Source organism: Xenopus laevis, chromosome 7L, assembly GCF_017654675.1.
Source record: "Xenopus laevis strain J_2021 chromosome 7L, Xenopus_laevis_v10.1, whole genome shotgun sequence".
NCBI lineage: Eukaryota > Metazoa > Chordata > Amphibia > Anura > Pipidae > Xenopus > Xenopus laevis.
The window spans coordinates 136,310,381-136,330,978 of record NC_054383.1 but is presented as its reverse complement, the minus strand read 5'-3'; the positions used below and the strand labels follow the sequence as shown (position 1 = coordinate 136,330,978).

The 20,598-nt window shown below is 43.0% G+C and overlaps 1 protein-coding gene across 17 annotated transcripts in view; it reads right to left on the bottom strand.

Moving 5' to 3' along the window:
- LOC108695960 (E3 ubiquitin-protein ligase UBR4) overlaps positions 1 to 20,598 on the bottom strand; it is a 112,615-nt gene that overhangs the window by 74,101 nt on the left and 17,916 nt on the right. For all 17 annotated transcript variants that reach the window (XM_041569848.1, XM_041569853.1, XM_041569855.1 and 14 more), the window contains 14 exons: positions 19,908 to 20,090; positions 19,576 to 19,698; positions 17,763 to 18,102; positions 17,031 to 17,128; positions 15,190 to 15,347; positions 8,035 to 8,247; positions 7,855 to 7,956; positions 6,635 to 6,735; positions 6,288 to 6,486; positions 5,994 to 6,182; positions 5,193 to 5,256; positions 4,922 to 5,113; positions 4,473 to 4,543; positions 270 to 417 (listed from right to left, as the gene is read on the bottom strand). In XM_041569848.1, the coding sequence (XP_041425782.1) occupies positions 270 to 417; positions 4,473 to 4,543; positions 4,922 to 5,113; positions 5,193 to 5,256; positions 5,994 to 6,182; positions 6,288 to 6,486; positions 6,635 to 6,735; positions 7,855 to 7,956; positions 8,035 to 8,247; positions 15,190 to 15,347; positions 17,031 to 17,128; positions 17,763 to 18,102; positions 19,576 to 19,698; positions 19,908 to 20,090 (2,181 nt within the window). The remainder of the gene's footprint in view (positions 1 to 269; positions 418 to 4,472; positions 4,544 to 4,921; positions 5,114 to 5,192; positions 5,257 to 5,993; positions 6,183 to 6,287; positions 6,487 to 6,634; positions 6,736 to 7,854; positions 7,957 to 8,034; positions 8,248 to 15,189; positions 15,348 to 17,030; positions 17,129 to 17,762; positions 18,103 to 19,575; positions 19,699 to 19,907; positions 20,091 to 20,598) is intronic.

Below are 20,598 nucleotides of genomic sequence, written 5' to 3'. Positions count from 1 at the left end.
TCACTGAACAGTTATGTCCCATGTGGCCCCCCTTATAGTCACTGACTAACTCAAGAGTTAGAGAGCTGAAAAGCAGGAAGTAGTATTCTGGCTGTTATGTTACACATCCAGTCACTCAAGCCTTTATACATTACATTTTTGGCTAACTAACTATATTAGATACATTTTTTATTTTGCACAGCCTATCTATTTACCCAGTTTTTGTTTTTACACTGAACTGTTCCTTTAACTGCTTTCACAGGAAGGGGATGCTGTTCATTTAAACTTACCAGGCAGCTGCCATCTTCCTTTGCTCCGCAGTCACAGAAAAAGGAGCCGTATTTAGCATAGGAAATCTCGTGATCCTTGTGGCAGACTTTAGCACACACCGTACACACTCCCACGCCATCAACCATTCTGCACGTGTGGCAGTGATACCTACAAAATGAGCAAGCCCCCAATTTTATGCTCTGTTATAGTTCAGAATCAATATACAGAGGATGATATGTTCATTCAGACACAGGAAATAAGACTGAAAATTCTTTAAAGCACTCAAATGAAGGCAATCTTCCACTAGGTAATTAAATTGAAGTAAAGTAATTTATTGTGTTCACAGCCTTACGCGTTTCGTGTTACAAATGCTTAGTCATAACACGAAATGCATAAGGCGGCGGACACAAATTACTTTACTTCAATTTTAAAACCTGGTGGACTATTGCCTTCATTTCAGTACCTGCTTTAAAGAATTTTTGGTTTGTCCTCTCCCCTGCTAAGGGCGGTGCACCTGGGCCACTTCCTATATACAGTGAGTAACCATCTAACTATTTGGAGACCCCTTTACAAGAAAGATTATACCACAGGAAAAGGAGATTTTATGTACTCACCGTTAAATCTCTTTCTATTCAGTCTCTTGGGGGACACAGGAACAGTCGGGTTAGCTGGTACCACTAGGAGGTAGGACACAACAAAGTAAAACTAGAACTAGCTCCTCCCCTGCCAGCTATACCCCCCCAGCAGGCGGAGCCCCAGTTCCGTTTGTACCAAAGTCATCATAATGTAACTAATAATCCTTATCATAACCGTTTAATGAAGAATTAACCTAACTTGGTGACAATTTACAGAACATGAAAATATTGAAAAGACCACATCTGACAGGTAGCGAAACCCCCTATCCAGGGAGGGAAGTCCTGTGTCCCCCGAGAAAGAGATTTAACAGTGAGTATACAAAATCTCCTTTTCTCCATTGGTGTTTTGGGGGAGACAGGAACAGTGGGAACGTACCGATGTTAGAGCGTCCACACTCTGTGCTAGAGGATCCCGATTCCTGGTGAAGAAGCTGGGTACCTTTCGATTGTGAAGGGTGGCCATGAGATCCACGTCCGGTATTCCCCATCTGTCTACTATCTCGTCGAAAACTTCCCCTTTTAGGGACCATTCTTCCGGATACAGGGACTGCTTGCTGAGGAAGTCTGCTTCCCAGTTTTGGATTCCTGGTATGTATATGACGGACAGCAGCGTCTGATTGCTTTTCGCCCAGTGAAAGATGAGCTTGACCTCATTCAGTGCCTTTCTGTTCTTTGTTCCGCCCTGGTGGTTTATGTAAGCGACTGCCATGGAATTGTCCGATTGAACCTTCATGACTTGAACTGTGAGTTTGCGTTGCCAGTGAACTAGTCCCAGGCGGATTGCCCGAATCTAGAGTATGTTGTTCAAAGTTTGCTCTCTTCCATTGACCATAGGCCCTGAGCTGTTCTGCCTTCTAGTACCACTCCCCATCCGAATAGGCCTGCATCCATTGTCAGAACGCACCATTGAGGGATTACAAGCGGTCTTCCCTTGTGGAGGTTGCTGCTGTTCAACCACCAAAGTAGGGATGTTCGGGTCCTGGAGGAGATTCGTATCATCTGAAAGAGAGAATTCTTTTTCCATGATGATAGTATATTCCACTGTAGCTCCCTGAGATGGAACTGTGAGAGGGATACCGCATCCATTGTCGACACCATAACCCCTAAAACCTTCATGCAGAACCTGGCAGTGTGAGCTGGTTTCGCTAAAAGGTTCTTGACCAGAGATTGTAGGCGGAGGATCTTCTCTTAAGGTAAAGAGATCCTCTGCTTCAGTGTGTCGAATTGCATCAATAGAAAAACTGTCGACTGACTGGGAACCAGAGAGGACTTGCTCCCGTTGAGACACCATCCCAGGTCTTGTAGTGTCATTACTGTGACCTGAAGGGCCTGCTGTGATTCCTGAGACTGATGGAGCCTTGATGAGAAGATCGTGATTTAGATTCCCCTCTTGCGGATAACCTCTGTGGCCGCCGCCATGATCTTCGTGAACAACCGTGGGGCCGATGTCAGACCGAATGGAAGTGCCGTGAATTGGTAGTGTAGATTTTTGTAGGCAAAGCGTGAGAATCTCTGATGGGGAGGGAAAATAGGAACATGTAGGTATGCATCCTTTATGTGTAGAAAAACCAGGAACTCCCTTGGATACATCGCTGCGATGACTGAGCGGAGAGATTCCATCTTGAACTTGCGTGGGCGAATAAACTTGTTCAGTTCTTTGAGATCTAGAACTGGACAAAATGACCAATCCTTTTTGGGGACTATGAACAGGTTTGAATAATAGCCCTTGAATCTTTCTCCAGATGGAACCAGAATGATCACCTCCTTTTGGAGTAGATTGGAGATGACCGTCAAGCTGAAGTGGTCTTGGTAAAGGGTTTGCGGCTTTGCCAGGAGGATCTGGTCTTGCCCCCCCCCAACGGCCTCTCCCTGAGGTAGTATGACGAGGGGGTGATGATCACTATGTCTTGTTTTGGGAGCCCCGAAAAAACTTCCCTCTACGAAAGGACAGGCATGTTCTTGGTTGTGGGAGTAAGGTGCTCTTGCCACCTGTTGCTTGACTTATGAGTTTGCCGAGGTCAGGACCAAAAAGAAGTTTTCCATTGAATGGAAGTCAGGGATTTCTTGGAAGACATATCAGCGGACCACAGTTTGAGCCACAAAGACCACCAAGCAGCAGCTGATGACCTGGAGGGTGTCCAGGGATGATTCACAAATGTAGTCGTTTGCTTCCTTGATTTGTGAGGCCAGAAAGGATAGTTCATGGCATGGGACCCCCGATTGAATAGCGTCCAGTAGAGAGTCCGACCATGTTTGGATGGCTCTGCTAACCCATGCCGTGGCAAGGGCTGGACGAAGAGATGTGCCAGAAGCAGAAAAGGCTGAGCGAAGAAGACCTTCGAGCTTTTTGTCCATTGCATCATTGAAGGATGAGGCATCGGGGACTTGAAATGCAGTATTTTTAGAAAGTGGCGATACAGGAGCAATTCAGTGATGGGGTGTAGTCCATTTCTCTGCGGCTTCGGTACTAAAGGGGTAATTCTTTAGAAATCTCCTGTTAGGTTGGAAACGCCTTTTCTGGTTTATCCCACTATTGTTCAATGATCTGATCGAGTTGAGTGGGAGGGGGAAACTGGTGACACCTTACTGTGTCTCTTGAAGAGGGAGCTAGAAATTCCCGAAGAAGTTTATGGTTCCTGGAGGTGGAGAGTAGCTAGAACCGAAGACACTAAGGCATCTATGGCCTCCGACAAATAAGTGTGGGTTCCCTCATCCTCCTGGTCACTCTGGCATAGCTCTCCCTCAGAGAGAGCTGGGTCAGGGGGTGGAAGGGACTGTTCGGGTTCATCGCCGTCACTCTCATTCTCTGAAAAAGAGGGTGAAGCTCTTCTTTTGTGTGCCTTGATATTAGGACTGTCAAGACGTGATAGAAGTTTGTCTAGGGATTGGGCTAATTTTGGGATCAGAGTTGCTAATTGGGAAGCCCATAGCGGCATATCCTGAGGGTCTTGCGGGGAGGGAACTGTGGTAGCATTTCCTGAATGCCCCTGGGAAGTCTGAGCCCCTTGAGGATGAGCAGTCTCTGAGGAATTGGAACTGACAGCTGATGAATTACAATTTGAACAAATAGGTTCCTTGTGACCCCTAGTTAAACGTTTGCAACATTTAGCACAAGCTAAGTATTTAACAGATGTGCCCCCCCTAGTAAAAAGGGGTTCACTAGCCCCATCAGACATGTTAAGACAATACCCGGAAAGCCTAAATGGCTTGAAAGTGAACAAGCCTTCTTCTCTGTGGGGAGTGATGGGCTGTTCTGAGATCCCCGTGCAGTGGAATGTATTGGAGTCAAGCAGGAGGAGATATCAATCTGGGTGATACTGCTGAAATATATATGGCAGCAGCTACCCCACTGATGCGCCGTGTAGTTCCCCTGCTCAGCGTTTACGTCCTCCCTCCTGAGGACACAACAAAAAACTGAACTGGGGCTCCACCTGCTGGGGGGTATAGGAAGGAGGGAAGGAGCTAGTTCTAGTTTTACTTTGTTGTGTCCTACTTCCTAGTGGTACCAGCCAAACCGACTGTTCCTGTGTCCCCCAAGATGACAATGGAGGAAAAAAGATTGTAAAGGATAAACAGCCAAGTACTCACCAATGCTGGTTCATGAACTCTTTCTGGGTGATAGTAAATGTGCAAAGTTTATTGCACAGGGAATCTTCATCCTATAATTAAAGAAAAAATAAAGTTAATAAAATTTAAAAAATCAGCACAACAAGTGTTCAATGGATTTCCTGCAACTTGCCCTAACTTGTTGGGTGTGCATGCAAATTTGGCAAGGCTGGAAAGACTCCTTAGCACCCTACTGAAATTAAGGTGTAGGTTCAGTTGTGGGGAGTCTTGTCAAGCAGACTCTATGATCACAACAAATAAGAAAACATCTGACATACTGGAAAAAAGCTTCTATAGACTGTAATTACTCTATACTCTATGTTTCTATACATTCATTAATTTTTTGAGAAGGTCGATGCAGGCTGGTGTATCTGGTGGGAAAAAGAGATGCAGATTCGGTGGGGTTAGGGTGCAGGGGATCATGTACTTACAGAGTCCTCAGCCTGAGAGTCATCTTCCTCAGCAGCCAATTCCTCCACCCAATCAGAATCCACCTCTATTGCTCTCTCCTCCCCGTCAACAGGAGGATGGCTGTGCCCGTGTCCAGAGCTGTGACTCAACGCATTGGTGACATCAGCCAGATAAGCCACAATGTGACATGTGCACTCCAGGATGGTCACATGCTATAAAGAAAATCACCTTAGTGATGCCCAATGCATAACAGGAGCAGTTATTTGATCTGGAGACACGCTGTATACTTACCTTCCCCTGCATCACATTGTTGTTCATTTTCTCCACAACATTTTTCTGTGAAAGGTACTTCTTACTGCAAAAGAAGATTTACATTTAGGAGCTAAAGAAAATATATACACAGACAGGGCTACTAGCATAGATAAAGACTGGATACCAGTGTTCCAGAAAAAGAAATCTTTAGCTTTACTTCCATAGAAGGAAGTAGGATAAGTAAACCTTTAAAATAAGTGGATGTAAATGTTATAAGGGGGCTATTCTAAGCACTTTTGCAATGTAAATTCAGTATTTATTTTTAATTCCAAGATATTAAGGGATACATGTACTGTTACTATGAATGAATTGTGTTACAACAGCGCCACCTGCTGGTCAGTTTCCCACCAGTCTGACCAGCAAGTAGTCAAGGAAGTTGTCAGGGGAAAGAAAGAGGCTGCTCTGATGTTCTTCTGCTTAGGAAAGGTTTGAGAAAGATTTCTAATTATTTTCCTAAGCAGAAGAACATCAGCCTCTTTCTTTCTCCTGACAACTTTCTTGACTACTTGTTGGTCAGACTGGTGGGGAAAATGACCAGCAGGTGGCGCTGTTATAACAAAATTCATCCATTTTAACAGCACATGTATCTTTTAATATCTCGGAATAAAAAGAAAATAAATGATGAATATAAATTACAAAAGTGCTTAGAATATCCCTCCTCTCATTTATGCATTCATTTATTTTAAATGTTTACTTATCCTTGAATTCTCCCTAACCTAAGAAACCCTTACAAATTGGTCCCACAAAAAGCAGACTGTGATGGTCAGGTTCCCTGCTCACCATCTTGACAACCAATCCATGGCAGCTCTGTGCAGCTGTAGATGTCCAGCCCCTTGCCCGGCACTAGCCAATGTTGCCATGACCACCATCAGCTCTGGAAAGCCAGTTCCATCTCCGTTAGCAAGAAGGTCCGTGGCCATGGGTATGAGGGTGCTGAGCAGCACGGTGCAAACTCCTTCTCCTACTTGGCTGCAGATAAGCAAGAGGTTACAATAAATTATACTCCAACTAAGGATGAGATTGGAGAACTACATTTCCAGCAGAAATCCCAGAAGGATGGTAGTTTCAGATCACCTGTTCTCTCGCACAATGTAAGCAGTCAGCAGTTGCAGTAACTGGCGGTTCTCTTGCACAATTTCCGATTGGTCTGAGTCTTTGGGTGGTGCTGCTGTCATACGGATGAGCCAAGACTGTAAGCGAGGTGGCTCCACGCAGGCAAGCTGAGCCAGTGTTCCACAGAGACGGAGAAGGCTGGGATTGGGGCTCTTCTCAGCTGCAAAGAAACAAAGCACAGCTTACAAAGCAGCTGCAGAAAATATAGCTTCTGACGGGTTCTTCGGAGTGGTATCATAGCTACTATTTAGCCTAATTTTATAACTTGCAGTGTTACATGTGCAATAATATAAATACTGTAGACTCACTTAATTGGAAGAGTTTGGTGAAGAACTTCAGGACTTTGTTGCAGAATTTGGCTGAGAGAGCCTCATTTGCAGTAGCCATCATGATCTGCACCAGTTCTCCCCTGCAAGAAACCAGAGAGATACAGAGTAAGCAAAAATACAGCAAATATGCACAACGACAGAGCTCCCAACAAAACATACTCATAGGGGAACAAGAACATGATATAAGAGCTAGATGAGTAGGGAAAGGGGGGCAAAAGAGGTGGGAAGCCCATCACTAGCCATTATAGCACCACTCAAGGCCAAGGTAGAGAAACTGATGGTACTACCTGCATTAGCTCTTTCTCGATCCTTTCACATTGACCATGACAGGATTTTTAATATTGTTCAGGCATAGGGAACCACAACTCTAAACAAACCAGGTCAATTTCAAGTTGTCACACCAAATTAATAGATGAACCAGCGCTAAACAGCTTGAGGACAGACAGTACAAAAACAAAAGGGTTTGAGATTGGATACTCAAACATTTAAAATTCTGCAAGCCTTGTTCAGCAACCAGTAGTTCTAAAAAATGTACTTAAAATAGTGTAAATAGTTTTACACTATTAAAAGGATTTTACACTATTTTAAGTACAGTAGAACCCCCATTTCACGTTTTTCAGGGGACCAGAAAAAATGGTGTAAAATCCAGGAAAATGTAAAATCAGGGAATGTATTATGCAGAATATATAGGTGGGACAACAAAACAACAATGTAAAATAAGGGAAAACTTAAAATCAGGGGATGTAAAATTGAGGTTTCACTAACATCTTTTAGAACTACTGGTGGCTGAACAATGGAGAGAGAAAAAATATATCAATGCTTGCAGAATTTTAAACATTTGTGAGTAACCAATCTCATACCCTAGAAGGTGTCACTGTTTAAAAGGATTGGTAAAGGGTATATAAACCCCAAAAGGTGAAGGAAAAAGAGCACTTCCCCTAATTGTGGGTGTGCAATAGAGCCTGGAATACTACATTAGGCTATTTTGTTTTTGTATTGTCTACCCTCAAGCTGTTTAGCGCTGGTTCATCTCTTAATTTGGTGTGGCTGTTATATCCAAGGGAGAACAGAATGTGGACCGGCTGAGGAAGTGAACTGCGGAATTCCCAGACATTTCCTTATATTTTGAGCAATATCAGGTTGTGCATGCCCATCTTATAGTTAGATTACAGCCCCAGCATTATAACTTTCCCTGCTACCTGTCAGTGAAGTAGTCCTCCATTGCTTTGCGGGCTTGGCTGCTTTCTAGTTGCTTCTCCAAGTGTTGCAGACACTCCTCTAAAATGGATTCGTCAAGACCACTGGGAAGTCGAGAAGAGAACAATCAGTAACAGTCTCAAATTTCGTGGTCCCGGGACCAGTTATATTGAATAACTCACCTTGCTGGGTCCGAGTAGTTGGCCAGGATATTGTAACAGCCGGTTATGAGTTTCTCGTAGACGCATGAGAGGAAGTCATCGGACTCTGCTGGGCCCAGGACCCGCTCCAGGGAGGTAATGCATAACTCAGCCACACTCTCTGTGCTGCTCTCCAGAAGAAGGGGTAGCAGGGATTGTATGAGTTGCCGTGAATTCAGATCCTCGGGGTACCATCTGAAACAGTAGAGTCATTAAGACATAGTAGGCAATGAAGGTGATGTTATCTGTAGCAGCACTTGCATTACTGGCTCAGTAGTAAAAGTTGCTTGAAGTCATGTCAAAGATTTCCTCTATTGCTCCCAAACTTTACATCCTCTCATACCCCATGCACCCCATGTACTGTTTTTAACAACAATAAGTCTATGCACAAAAACAGACAAAGGCTGCTCTAGTTTTCTTACTCTCAGTAGCCTGTGCTAGAGCAGCTAAAATAATGAAACAAAGTATCCAATTGGCACAAACATCACAGCCAAACATGATAACTCGGGCAGTAGAGTGGTAGAGACAACAAAAAAGTGTTTGATTCAGTGGTGTGGGCATATCTGTGGGCCATAATGAGATCAATGGGCATTGGGAAAAATGTTCTAAGATGGGTGCAAGCTTTATATAGTAACCCTAGGGCCAAGGTTAAAACTAACCAAAATGTGTCATAGTCCTTTACTTTCTCCAGGGGCACTCGGCAGGGTTGCCCCCTCTCTCCGCTGTTATTTGCTCCAGCAATGGAGCCCCTACCTATACTTGTGAAAGAAAATGTAAACTTCGTTGGGCTCAAGGTTGGTCGCCATATGGGAAAAAATTGCAATGTATGCAGATGATACTCTATTATTTCTTGAAAATCCATATGCATCACTCACCACGGCGCTGGAAATGATTAATGGCCATACAACATTCTCAGGTCTCAAAATTAATTGGGTAAAAAAACAAAAATTTTTCCTATAGACCAATTCAACCCAGACCAACCTCAAATCCAGACCAATGTAACTTGGGCTGACTCATTTAAATACTTAGGAATAATTATACAGAGACATGGACAGGATTCTAGAGTTAAATGTGGCCCCTATTCTAACTAGCTTAGAGGGCAAACTTGGGCACAGTTGCCCCTGACAACTATAGGAAAAAATCAACCTTTTTAAAATGCTCTTAATTCCACGATTTACATATGTATTTCGCCAGTCTCCCATAAGCATTCCAACCTCCCTCTTTAAAAAAAAAAAAAAAAAAATAGACTCGCTACTTACATCACTTTACTGGGTGAACTCTGCCCCCCGAGTCTCCCTAGCCACACTACAACTCCCCATAGATGCTGGGGGACTAGCTGGACCAAACATGCGTATGTACTACTTATCAGCTAGACTCGTGACAGCATGGTGTTGGGCTTCACCAACAGGCTCGAACGCAGCCACTATACTTGAGTCACATTTAGTGGGACTCTCGGAGGCACCTGCTTCATAGAGGATTAGGTATTAACAAGAACATTACACGAACCATGAAGGTCACAATAACTGACTGGAAATTAGCCCAAAAACACTTCCCTAGGGATAAAAACGATTGCTCACGGTTTTCACCCCTATGGTTTAAAACTAGTCCCTTCAATACTGGCTATACTCCAAGCAGGCGGAGCTTAGACCAGTTTGTTCCAGTCAACAGGAAAAATCTTATTAACCATAACAACTTAGTACTAAATGTAACATGTCTGATGGAAAAATGAGAGCCTCAGTCCATGGAGGGAAGCCCTGTGTCCCCCAAGTGTCTGAAGAGAAAAAGATTTAACAGTGAGTACACAAAATCTCCTTTTCACCAAGTCATCTTGGGGAACACAGGGACAGAGGGGACGTACCAAAGCTGTCCCCTAAATCCTCCGGGTGGGAGAGTGAGGCTTAAGTGGAACTGACCACTGCGGCTTGAAGCACCTTTCTGCCAAAGCGAGTGTTAGAAGCCGCAAATGTATCGAAATGGTAGAATTTTGAGAATGAGTGGACAGAAGTCCACGTAGCTGCCTTGCAAAGCTGTTCTGCTGATGCTTGGTTCCTAAACGCCCAGGACGTACTCATCCCCCTAGCAGAAAAAGCTCTGAGTCTAGCTGGTGGCATCTTGCCACTTAGGCTCTATGAATTGCTTGCATGATCCATCGTGAAATGGAAGATTTTGTGGCCGCCCCTCCTTGGTGGGGGCCTGAAGGAACGACTATTAAGGAGTCCACTTTGGGAATGTCCCAGACTCTGTGTAGGTAGAGCTTTAGAGCTCTAACAGGATCCAAGGTGTGTAGAGCCTTCTTCTTAGGATTGGAAGGTGAAGGACAGAAGGTCGGTATCGTAATCTCCTTGTTCAAATGAAACCTGCTACCATACATACTACCTTTGGCAAAAAACATGGAATAGTGCGTATGACCGCCCTCTCATGGTGAAAATCAAGGAAAGGTGGTTTGCAGGACAGTACGCTGTCTTGCAGAGGCTATCGCCAGAAGGAAGAAGGAGAAGAGGTACTGATCCTAGCGGTTCGAATCGAGGATCTTTAAGGGCTCGTAGAACTAAGGTAAGGTCCCATTGGGGAGCTGGTGCTCGCACTGGAGGAGCCATATGTGCTGCTCCCTGCATAAAGGTCTTGACATCAGGCAAAAGAGCAAGTCGTTTCTGAAAAAGGACTGATAAATCAGAGACTTGTGACTTAAGAGAGCCTAGGGATATACCCTTTTGCAGAAACTCCAGAATGTTGGGAATGGAGAGTTTTTTAACTGGGTCTTATGACATACGCACCACTGGTGGTAGGTAGACCAAACTCTATGATAAGCCCTTGCTGAGACTGGCTTTCTGGCTGTGCACATGGTGTCAGCTACTGCCTTGGAGAACCCCTTCTGGGTTAGAATTTCGGTTTCAAGAGCCACGCCGTCAAATTTAGACTTGTTGGGTTTGGGTGCCGGATCGGTCCTTGAGTTAGAAGTTCTGGAATTAGAGTCAGGGTCCAAGGTTCTGCCACGGACATGTTGAGAAGGTCTGTGTACCAGGAGCGTTGAGGTTATCTTGGTGCTATGAGGATGAGAGTGGTCTGCTCTCGTTGAAGTTTTCTGAAAGTCCTTGGTACGAGGGGCAGGTGTGGAAAGGCATAGGCCAGATGGAAGTGCCACTTGGCTTTTAGAGCTAGTGGATCCCTGTATCAAGCTAGGAACATTGGGACCTTGCGTTTGTGCCGAGTCGCCATTGGATCCACCTCTGGGGTGGCCCACATCAGTGTTATCTCAGGGAAGATCTCGTCTTTCAATGACCACTCTCCCGGGTCTAGGGATTGCCTGATTAGGTAGCCCGCTTTCCAGTTTAGAAGTCCCGGAATGTAAATCGCTGACAGTTGGGTCTGAAGAGTTTTGGCCCATTTGAAGATGAGGTTGACTTCGTCTAGTGCTCCCTGCTGTTGCTGCTGCCATTATATTGGTAAAGACTCTCGGGCAGACATTAGCCTGAAGGGAAGGCTTGTGAACTGATTCTGGAAGGCAAATCGCAAGTATCTCTAATGTGGAGGGAAAAAAGGGACGTGAGGGTAAGCATCCTTTATGTCGAGAGAGAGATCAGAAATTGCCCCGGGGACATGGCTGCAATGACTGATTTGAGAGACTCCATCTTGAATCTTCGTTGACGAAGGAATTTGTTTAGTTCCTTGAGATCTAAAATGGGTCTTACCAATGCGTCCTTCCTGGGCACTACTAAGAGGTTTGAATAAAAGCCCTTGAAAAGCTCTGCGGCTGGTACAGGAGTGATCACCTGTGATAGTAGGAGGTTGAAAATGGCGCCTAGGAAGGCTGTCTTTTTGTTTGAGTCCTGTGTAGTCTGGACATAAAGAAACGATGGGGGGGGGGAGTTGAGGAAAATTCTAGATGGTAGACTTCTTGGAGGAAAGGTCTGCTGACCACAGTTTCATCCAGAGTGCCGATGATCTGCTGATGACCTGAATGGCATTGAGCGAATCCTCACACATGTAATCATTTGCTTCCTTAATCTGGGATGCCCATTGAGAAAGCTCATGGCGGGTTGCCCCAGAGGTAATTGAGGTGAGTAGGGAGACTGACCAGGACTGAACTGCCATGCTAACCCATGCCATGGCTAGGACAGGCCGTAGGGCGGTGCCGGAAGCCGAGAATGCCGAACGTAGAATAGTCTCTAGCTTTTTATCCATTGAGTCCCTGAAGGAAGAGGCATCTGGGACAGGAAGGGCGGTGTTCTTGGAGAGCCTGGATACTGGCAGGTCAACCGAGGGTGGCATTGACCACTTTTCTGTTAGTTTCTTAGTAAATGGGTAGAGCTTCTGGAACTTTCTATTTGTTTGAAAACGTCTCTCTGGATTATACCATTCTTGTTGGATGATCTGAGAGTGTGAGTGAGAGGGGAAGACTGGTGAAGTCTTACTGTGACGTTTGAATAGGCTCTTAGTGGCGTAAGATGAGGCTCCTGGGTCCTGGAGGTTAAGGGTCTCAAGGACCGAGGAAATTAAGGTATCCACTGATTCCAAAGAATTCCTGTGTGAATCCTCATCCTCTTTGTCTGAGTTTGATGAAAGCTCACCTTCTGAGCGATCAAAGTCCTCTCCTGAATCTGGTATAGATGGTGAAAAACATCTGGGAGGGAAATCACTCTCTTCCTCGGATGGAGAAGGAGCTCTACACTTAGAAGCTTTCATCTTGGGCTTATCAAGACGAGAGAGCAATTGATCCAGTGACTGGGCCAATTTTGGTATCCCGGAAGCCAACTGTGCTGCCCACTCAGGTGCGGGAAATTTTATGTCCTATCCTCCTGAGGACACAACAGCTCCGCCTGCTGGGGGTATAGCCAGTAGGGGAGGGGTAATTTTTTCCTACTGTTATGTCCTGCCCTCCTGGATGTACCAGCTATACCCCACTGTCCCTGTGTCCCCCAAGATGACTTGGAGAAAAACCTGATAGCTTAAAAAAAGGCAAGTAGCACCAGGAAGCAAATCAGATATTGCTAAATAAACAATCCACACTGGTACCACCAGACAAGTTCCACTCAGATAGATATACGGGTAAATCTTAGGCTTTATGTTTAGTTAAGTTTAAAAATCAACAGGTTGCTGCAAGGCATATTTTAAAGGGATGCAAACACAAATACCTACAATACATTGTTGATTATGCATATGTATTATCTAAAGGCCATATTATACATAAGTCCCAGGACAAATGTTCTTATGATATAAATAAATATGCATGTATAAGAAAAACAATTATTCATGGCTGTAACCTTTATTATTACATCATGTCTGTGCATGCATACTTGTACCTTTAGAAAATCCAATAAAAATAACTAAAAACAAAAGTATCCAATTGGCTGATAGATTAGAATAGTGCAAGCTATAACACTATATTCTGCAGAATGCTTTACCATATCTAAGTAATCAGCTCTAGAAGCTGTTTTCTTAGGATAGCAGCTGCCATATTAGCTTGGTGTGACATCACTTCCTGCCGGAGTCTCTCACTGTTCACTCATAGCTCTGGGCTCAGATTACAGCAGGGAGGAGAGAGGAGCAAACTGAGCATGCTCAAGCCCTAGCCCTGGAGGTTTAAGCTGAAAACAGTTAGTCTGATACAGAAGCCCATGAGTACACAATAGAAGGAAAGAAATACTGTGTTTCTTTTGACAGAGGACTGGTGTATTTATATAGACCTTTCGGATAAATCTCACTTAATTTTAGCCTTTCCTTCTCCTTTAAAGGGATAGTTCACCTTTAAGAAAGTTTTAGAATGTCTAATTTCAATTGGACTTTGTTTTCTCTTTTTTACAGTTAAATAAAAAAATTTAATTTAATTTGCCTTTTTCTTCTGAATCTTCAGAAGCTTTCCAGCTCTCTAATGGGGGGGGGTCACTGATCCCATCTAAAAAAACAAGTGCTCTGTAGGGCTACACATGTATTGTTATTGCTACTTTGTATTACTCATCTTTCTATTCAGTCCCTCTCCCAGGCTCTTTTACAAACCAGTGCATGGTTGCTAGGGTAGTTCAGACCCTAGCATCCAGACTGCTGAAACAGCAAACTGGAGATCTGCTGAATAAGTCAAAAACCACAAATAATAAAAAATGAAAACCAATTGCAAATTGTCTCAGAATATCCCTCTCTGCATCATAGTTAACTGAAAGGTGAACAACCTTTAAGTCGTTGGTTTATCATAATAAAACCTTATGAATAATGTGTAATGATTTTCATATGCCTTCTGGGCAACACATTCTATGCTCCAGACCTATTGCTGCATCTATAGATGAGACCAGCCATTAATGCTAACAAATCTCTAGAGAAATGACATGGTCAGTGATAATGCACTGGGCATGGGAATCCATTCAGAGGCCCTGTGTAGAGTTAGCAAAGCCTTTAGTTGCCCTTTAAAGGGATACGGTCATGGGAAAAAAAACATTTTTTCAAAATGAATCAGTTAATAGTGCTGCTCCAGCAGAATTCTGCACTGAAATCCATTTCTCAAAAGAGCAAACAGATTGTTTTATATTCAATTTTGAAATCTGACATGGGGCTAGACATTTTGTAAATTTCCCAGCTGCCCCTGGTCATGTGACTTGTGCTCTGATAAACTTCAATCACTCTTTACTGCTGTACTGCAAGTTGCAGTGAAATCACCCCTCCCCTTTTCCCCCCAGCAGCCAAACAAAAGAACAATGGGAAGGTAACCAGATAGCAGCTCCCTAACACAAGATAACAGCTGCCTGGTAGATCTAAGAACAACACTCAATAGTAAAAACCCATGTCCCACTGAGACACATTCAGTTACATTGAGAAGGAAAAACAGCAGCCTGCCAGAAAGCATTTCTCTCCTGAAGTGCAGGCACACGTCACATGACTTGGGGCAGCTGGGAAATTGACAAAATGTCTAGCCCCATGTCAGATTTTAAAATTGAATATAAAAAAAATCTGATTGCTCTTTTGAGAAATGGATTTCAGCGCAGAATTCTGCTGGAGTAGCACTATTAACTGATGAGTTTTGAATTTTTTTTTTTCCCATGCCAGTATCCCTTTAAGTAAATTCAACAATTCAAAATGCTGGAAACATACACAATGAGTAAGTAAAACTCTCCCAATTTGCTGACCCAACTTGCCCCGCACAGTACTCACATGATCAGATCCCCAGTGAGCCTGACAAGCGACAGGAGAACGTGCTTAAGGGAGGCAGCGAGAGACAGAGTCGGACTACACAGAGTTCCCAGGTGAGCTGCTTGTACAGCGCCGATATAACTCTCGGAGGGAATTGTGTCATTGGCAAATGCATTGCGCTGGAAGACAAACAAATCTGCTGTTAATATCAGATGCCACAAAAAGACACAAAATTGTATTTCTGCATGCCAAACTATCTACTAAAAATCATCAAAGTGCCAAAACTTCAATAGATTATAAGATATTTAGGGCAGGGACCTCATCCCAACTGTGTACAGAAACTCTTTGCACTTATTATACATTAACCAGTGAAAATAAATACATAACTGTACATGCTTTGTGTTTACACCTTGAAAAGCACAACATAAATGTGTGGTGCTATCAAAATAAATAAATACAACTTTCCGCTCCTCAAGCTTAAAGGATAAGTAAAACTTTAAAATAAGTGAATGTGAAATTGATGAGGGGACTAGCACTTTTGCAATGTACATTCATTCATTATTTATTTTTAATTCCAAGATATTAAGGGATACATGTTCTGTTACTATGCATGAATTTTGTTACAACAGCGCCACCTGCTGGTCATTTTCCCACCAGTCTGACCAGCAAGTAGTCAAGGAAGTTGTCAGGAGAAAGAAAGAGGCTGATGTTCTTCTGCTTAGGAATAAAATTAGAAACCTTTCTCACATCTTTCCTAAGCAGAAGAACATCAGCCTCTTTCTTTCTCCTGACAACTTCCTTGACTACTTGCTGGTCAGACTGGTGGGAAAATGACCAGCAGGTGTCGCTGTTATAAAAATTCATTCATAGTAACAGTACATGTATCCCTTAATATCTTGGAATTAAAAATAAATAATGATTGTACATGCAAAAGTGCTTAGAATAGCCCCCTCATCAATTTTGCATTCACTTAGGGGCAAATTCACTAAGATTCGAAGTTGCGCCAGGCGCAACTTCGCCGCACTTCGCCAGGCCTAGTTTCGCCAGCGCTCCGCAAATTCACTAAAATCCGAAGTTGCGCTCAGGGGTAGCGTAAGGTTGCGAAGTTGCTCTAGCGTTGATTCGCTAAGTAAAGCGAAGTTACGCTAGCAAAGGCTAATTTGCATACGGCGCGAAATTCAAATTTCAATGGAGGAATACATATCAGCACTACAAATGCCTAGAAAACCTTCAAATCATCAAATAAAAATTTTATTTTGCCCTACACATGTGCCCACTGTCTAGGTAAGTTGCCATGAGTCAGGAAATGTAGGGGGAAGGAGGGGAGCCCCTAAAATTTTTTCGATCTTTTTCAGCCTATCACCCATAATGTAGAAAACACGCCAGCGTTTTTTGGGACTTAGAAAAATTTGACTTTTTTTGAAACAATCCCTATCTACTCTATTGCGCTTCGCCAGGTCTGAGGTGGCGAAGGAAGTCTAGCGTAAAAGGTAGCGTTCAGTTCACTGCGCGCGTTAGTAAATTTGCGTAGTTACGTCGCTAGCGAAACTTCGCCAGGTGTAAGGGTGCGAAGTTACACTAGCGAAACTACGCCAGCGTTCGTTAGTGAATTTGTGCAGTAACGAAAATGACAAACGCTAGCGCAGTAACGCTAGCGTTCGGCGCTTAGTGAATTTGCCCCTTAGTTTTAAGATTTACTTATTCTTTAAATAGATGCTGACAAAATTTTTATTTTACAGGTAGCTGTGAGGGACACTTATTCCAGAAAGATGCTACTAAAATTGGAAAAAAAAAGGCATGCTACTCTGTAAATCACAAAAACGAAACATAAGAAAATAAGAGAGGCGCAGTTCAACACTTACCCATGAGCCAATGCTGGGAAACTCATTAGTGTAGATGGTATTCCAAGACTCACAAAGAGACTGCACGGCAGTCGGAAGATTTTGTACCAAGACTGGGCCTGGGATGGTGAAAATATTCATGTTAGAAAATATCAAATAAAAGGGCACTCACTTTCAGCTCTAAAGTGTAATAGTTAACTGGAAATTGGGACCCTATGTGAAAAATAGGTATTTGGGGGCATAAAAATATGGAACAAAAGACCACTCACTCATCTGTTGTTCTGGAAAGGACAATTCTCCAGCTCTTTAAAGAATAAGTAAACCTTTCAAATAAGTGAATATAAAATTGACATGGGGGGGCTATTCTAAGCACTTTTGCAATGTATATTCATTATTGATTTATTTTTAATTCCAAGATATTAAGGGATAAATGTACTGTTACTATGAATGAATTTTGTTACAACAGCGCCAACTGCTGGTCAGTTTCCCACCAGTCTGACCAGCAAGTAGTCAAGGAAGTTGTCAGGAGAAAGAAAGAGGCTGCTCTGATGTTCTTCTGCTTAGGAAAGATTTCAGAAATGTTTCTAATTGTTTTTCCTAAGTAGAAAAATAAATAATGAAGGTACAGTGCAGAAGTGCTTAGAATTTGCACCCTAATCAATTTTACATTCACTTATTTTCAAGGCTAACTTATCCTTTAAGGTAACCTCCTGGACATAACATTTCTAGTGGATGTATTTGCTTGCTCATTACCCAGGGTGTTAGATTTGCACTTGGCAGAGCCAATTGCCAGCACAGCAGCATATCCCAGCAGCTTCTGCTCATCCGATCCTTCTTCGGGGAGGTTCTGCAGGAGGTAGCAGCGTGTGAGAGATGCATACATATCCAGAAGCTGTAAGGCAGCAGGCAGGAGGTTCTTGGCTACTTGAGAGGCTTTTTGTGGGTCGGTCTCGGTTGAGAGCCTAGAGAAATGCTCGTCCAGAGACACCTGCACTTTGCAGATGACAGCGTCCAGTGTATAAATGCATTGCAAGTTGGGCCCCTGTCGCAGCTGCTCAAATGTGTAAGCGCCGGTGCTGCAGTACATGGAAATCTGTTTGAGAGCAAATCATACGTTAATATATAACATTTGTTATCTTTAATGTAGGGATGCACCGAATCCAGGATTTGTCCTCGACTGAATCCTTCTGCCCGGCGAACTGAATCACAATTTGCATATGCAAATTAGGAGGAAAATCGGGGACTTTTTGTCACAAAACAAAGAAGTAAAAAATGTTTTACCCTTCCCACCCCTAATTTGCATATACAAATTAGGATTTGGATTCGGTATTCGGACGAATTTTTTGCAAAGGATTCAGGGGTCCGTCCGAATCCAAAATAGTGGATTCTGTGCATCCCTACTTTAATGAATCTCTGAGTTTCATTACATGCAGCGTTAGAATTGATACAATAGTTGCTAATATTCCCACAGATGCTGCTGAGAAATGGATCAACTAAATGTTGCAACTAAACGGATCACCTAAATGTAGCAAATTGTAACAGTTGAGAATGCTCTTGGATCACTGAGCTGCCAGACTTAAAGGGGTTGTTCACCTTTGATTAGTATTTGGTTAGTACGACGTCGTAGAGAGTGATATTATGAGATAATTTGCAATTTGTTTTCATTTTTTATTATTGAAGGTTTTTGACTTATTTAGCTTTTTATTCAGCAGCTCTTCAATTTGCATATTAAGCAATCTGGTCACTAGGGTTCAAATTCCCCTAGCAACCATGCATTGATTTGAATAAGAGACTGGAATATGAATAGGAGAGGCCTGAATAGAAGGATCAGTAATAACAACTAACAATAACAATACATTTGTAGCCTTACAGAGCATTTGTTTTTTTAGAAGGGAGTCAGCAAGGCCCATTTGAAAGCTGCAAAGATTTAGATGAAAAAGGCAAATAGCTATAAAACTATAACACATAAATAATGAAGACCAATTGAAAAGTTGCTTAGAATTGGCCGTTCTATAACATAATAAAAGTTGCCTTAAAGGTGAACCACCCCTTTCAACACTAGAGACACGAACATTAAATTTAATCTTAAATTTTGGGAAAACAGTAAAAAGCAAAGATGGAAAGCAACTGAAACAATTGATGAACAATCTGAAAACAACTCCACATGAAAAAAGTGTTTGGAAGGTGAACAACCCCTTTAATGAACACAACCAGAACTGGCCCTGAGTTTAAACTTGTGCTGGCCCTACAGCTACTGTAAGGATCATCGCTCTGCATTCTCAAACACAAAAGCTATAGGGAAAAAAAGTCTGTTCCACATATTCTGCCTTTAGCGTTAGTGAATCCAGCTACATGTCATGTGCTTTTCAATGCCAGCCTTGGTCAGGGTTTATAAATCCAACTAAATGTCATGTGCTTTTCAATGCTAGCCTTGGCCAGGGTTTATAAATCCAGCTACATGTCATGTGCTTTTCAATGCCAGCCTTGGCCAGGGTTTATAAATCCAGCTACATGTCATGTGCTTTTCAATGCTAGCCGTGGCCAATGTTTGGCCAGCCCCTCTCACCTGTTTGGCTATGTACTCCTCTGCCATTTCCACGTCGTACTTGATGGAGTTGCAATTGGCAGACGTTTGGTCGATGGAAGTGGCAGCCAGCTCAGACTTCATGCCCTGTTTTACAAGGTGATCCTGTAGGAAGCACAAAAATAATACTTTGCTGAAATGGAATTGAATAAACCATAATAACCTGCGATTGGATCTTCTCTTCTGTGCAGTCTCTCAGAAACGGAACAGTCCTAACAATAGCCTCTTCTGAGACACCTCTGATTCCACGGGCCCTAAAGTCCCATGGAATGCATTTGATTTATGCAGATAGGAATACAACAGACATTCCTCACCTTTATCCATTGCTGGTATGAGGACACTCGAAGGCGGGAGGCCCAGCGCAGGGTGTGCAGGATTTCACATTCAGTAGAAGCGACTCCATTTAGGGAGAGCTGTTTGATGTAGCCCTTGGATGGAGGCAAAATTCCCAGAATTCTCCACAGTATCAGAAAGTGATATTGCAGTGCACAAGCCTCCTGACAAAAACAAAAAAATAACAGCTTAATAGCTAGAGGCAGTGAACCCTCCAGATACCTGTACCTGCCCCCTACCTAAAACACTTTAAATCTGCCCATCAAGGTAGTTCTTGGCCTGAAAACATGCACTCCATTAGGGTTGCTTTCAGTTCCCATTAGAGTCAGTGGAAACTGTAGCTTCTTTGCAGGCTAAAATACTTTCTGCAAGCTTTTGGGCTAAAACTGGGGAAATAAGACTTTGCAGGTTTGAGCATCGAGAAGCTGCTTGTTCCCGTGTACATATGATTACATTTGCAAGCATGCAGTATCCCTGCAAGAGTTAAGGATCACATCTTAAAAGTGTAAGGGGAACATGAGGAAGACATTACTGAAGCTATGAATGAATTCCAGTAACTGAAGACTTAAAGAGATACTGACACCAGAAAATAAACATTTTTTATATCCATTATAACATTATCTTTGAATGCTATTTATAATTTTGCAATAAAAGTATTTGCCTGATTCTTTT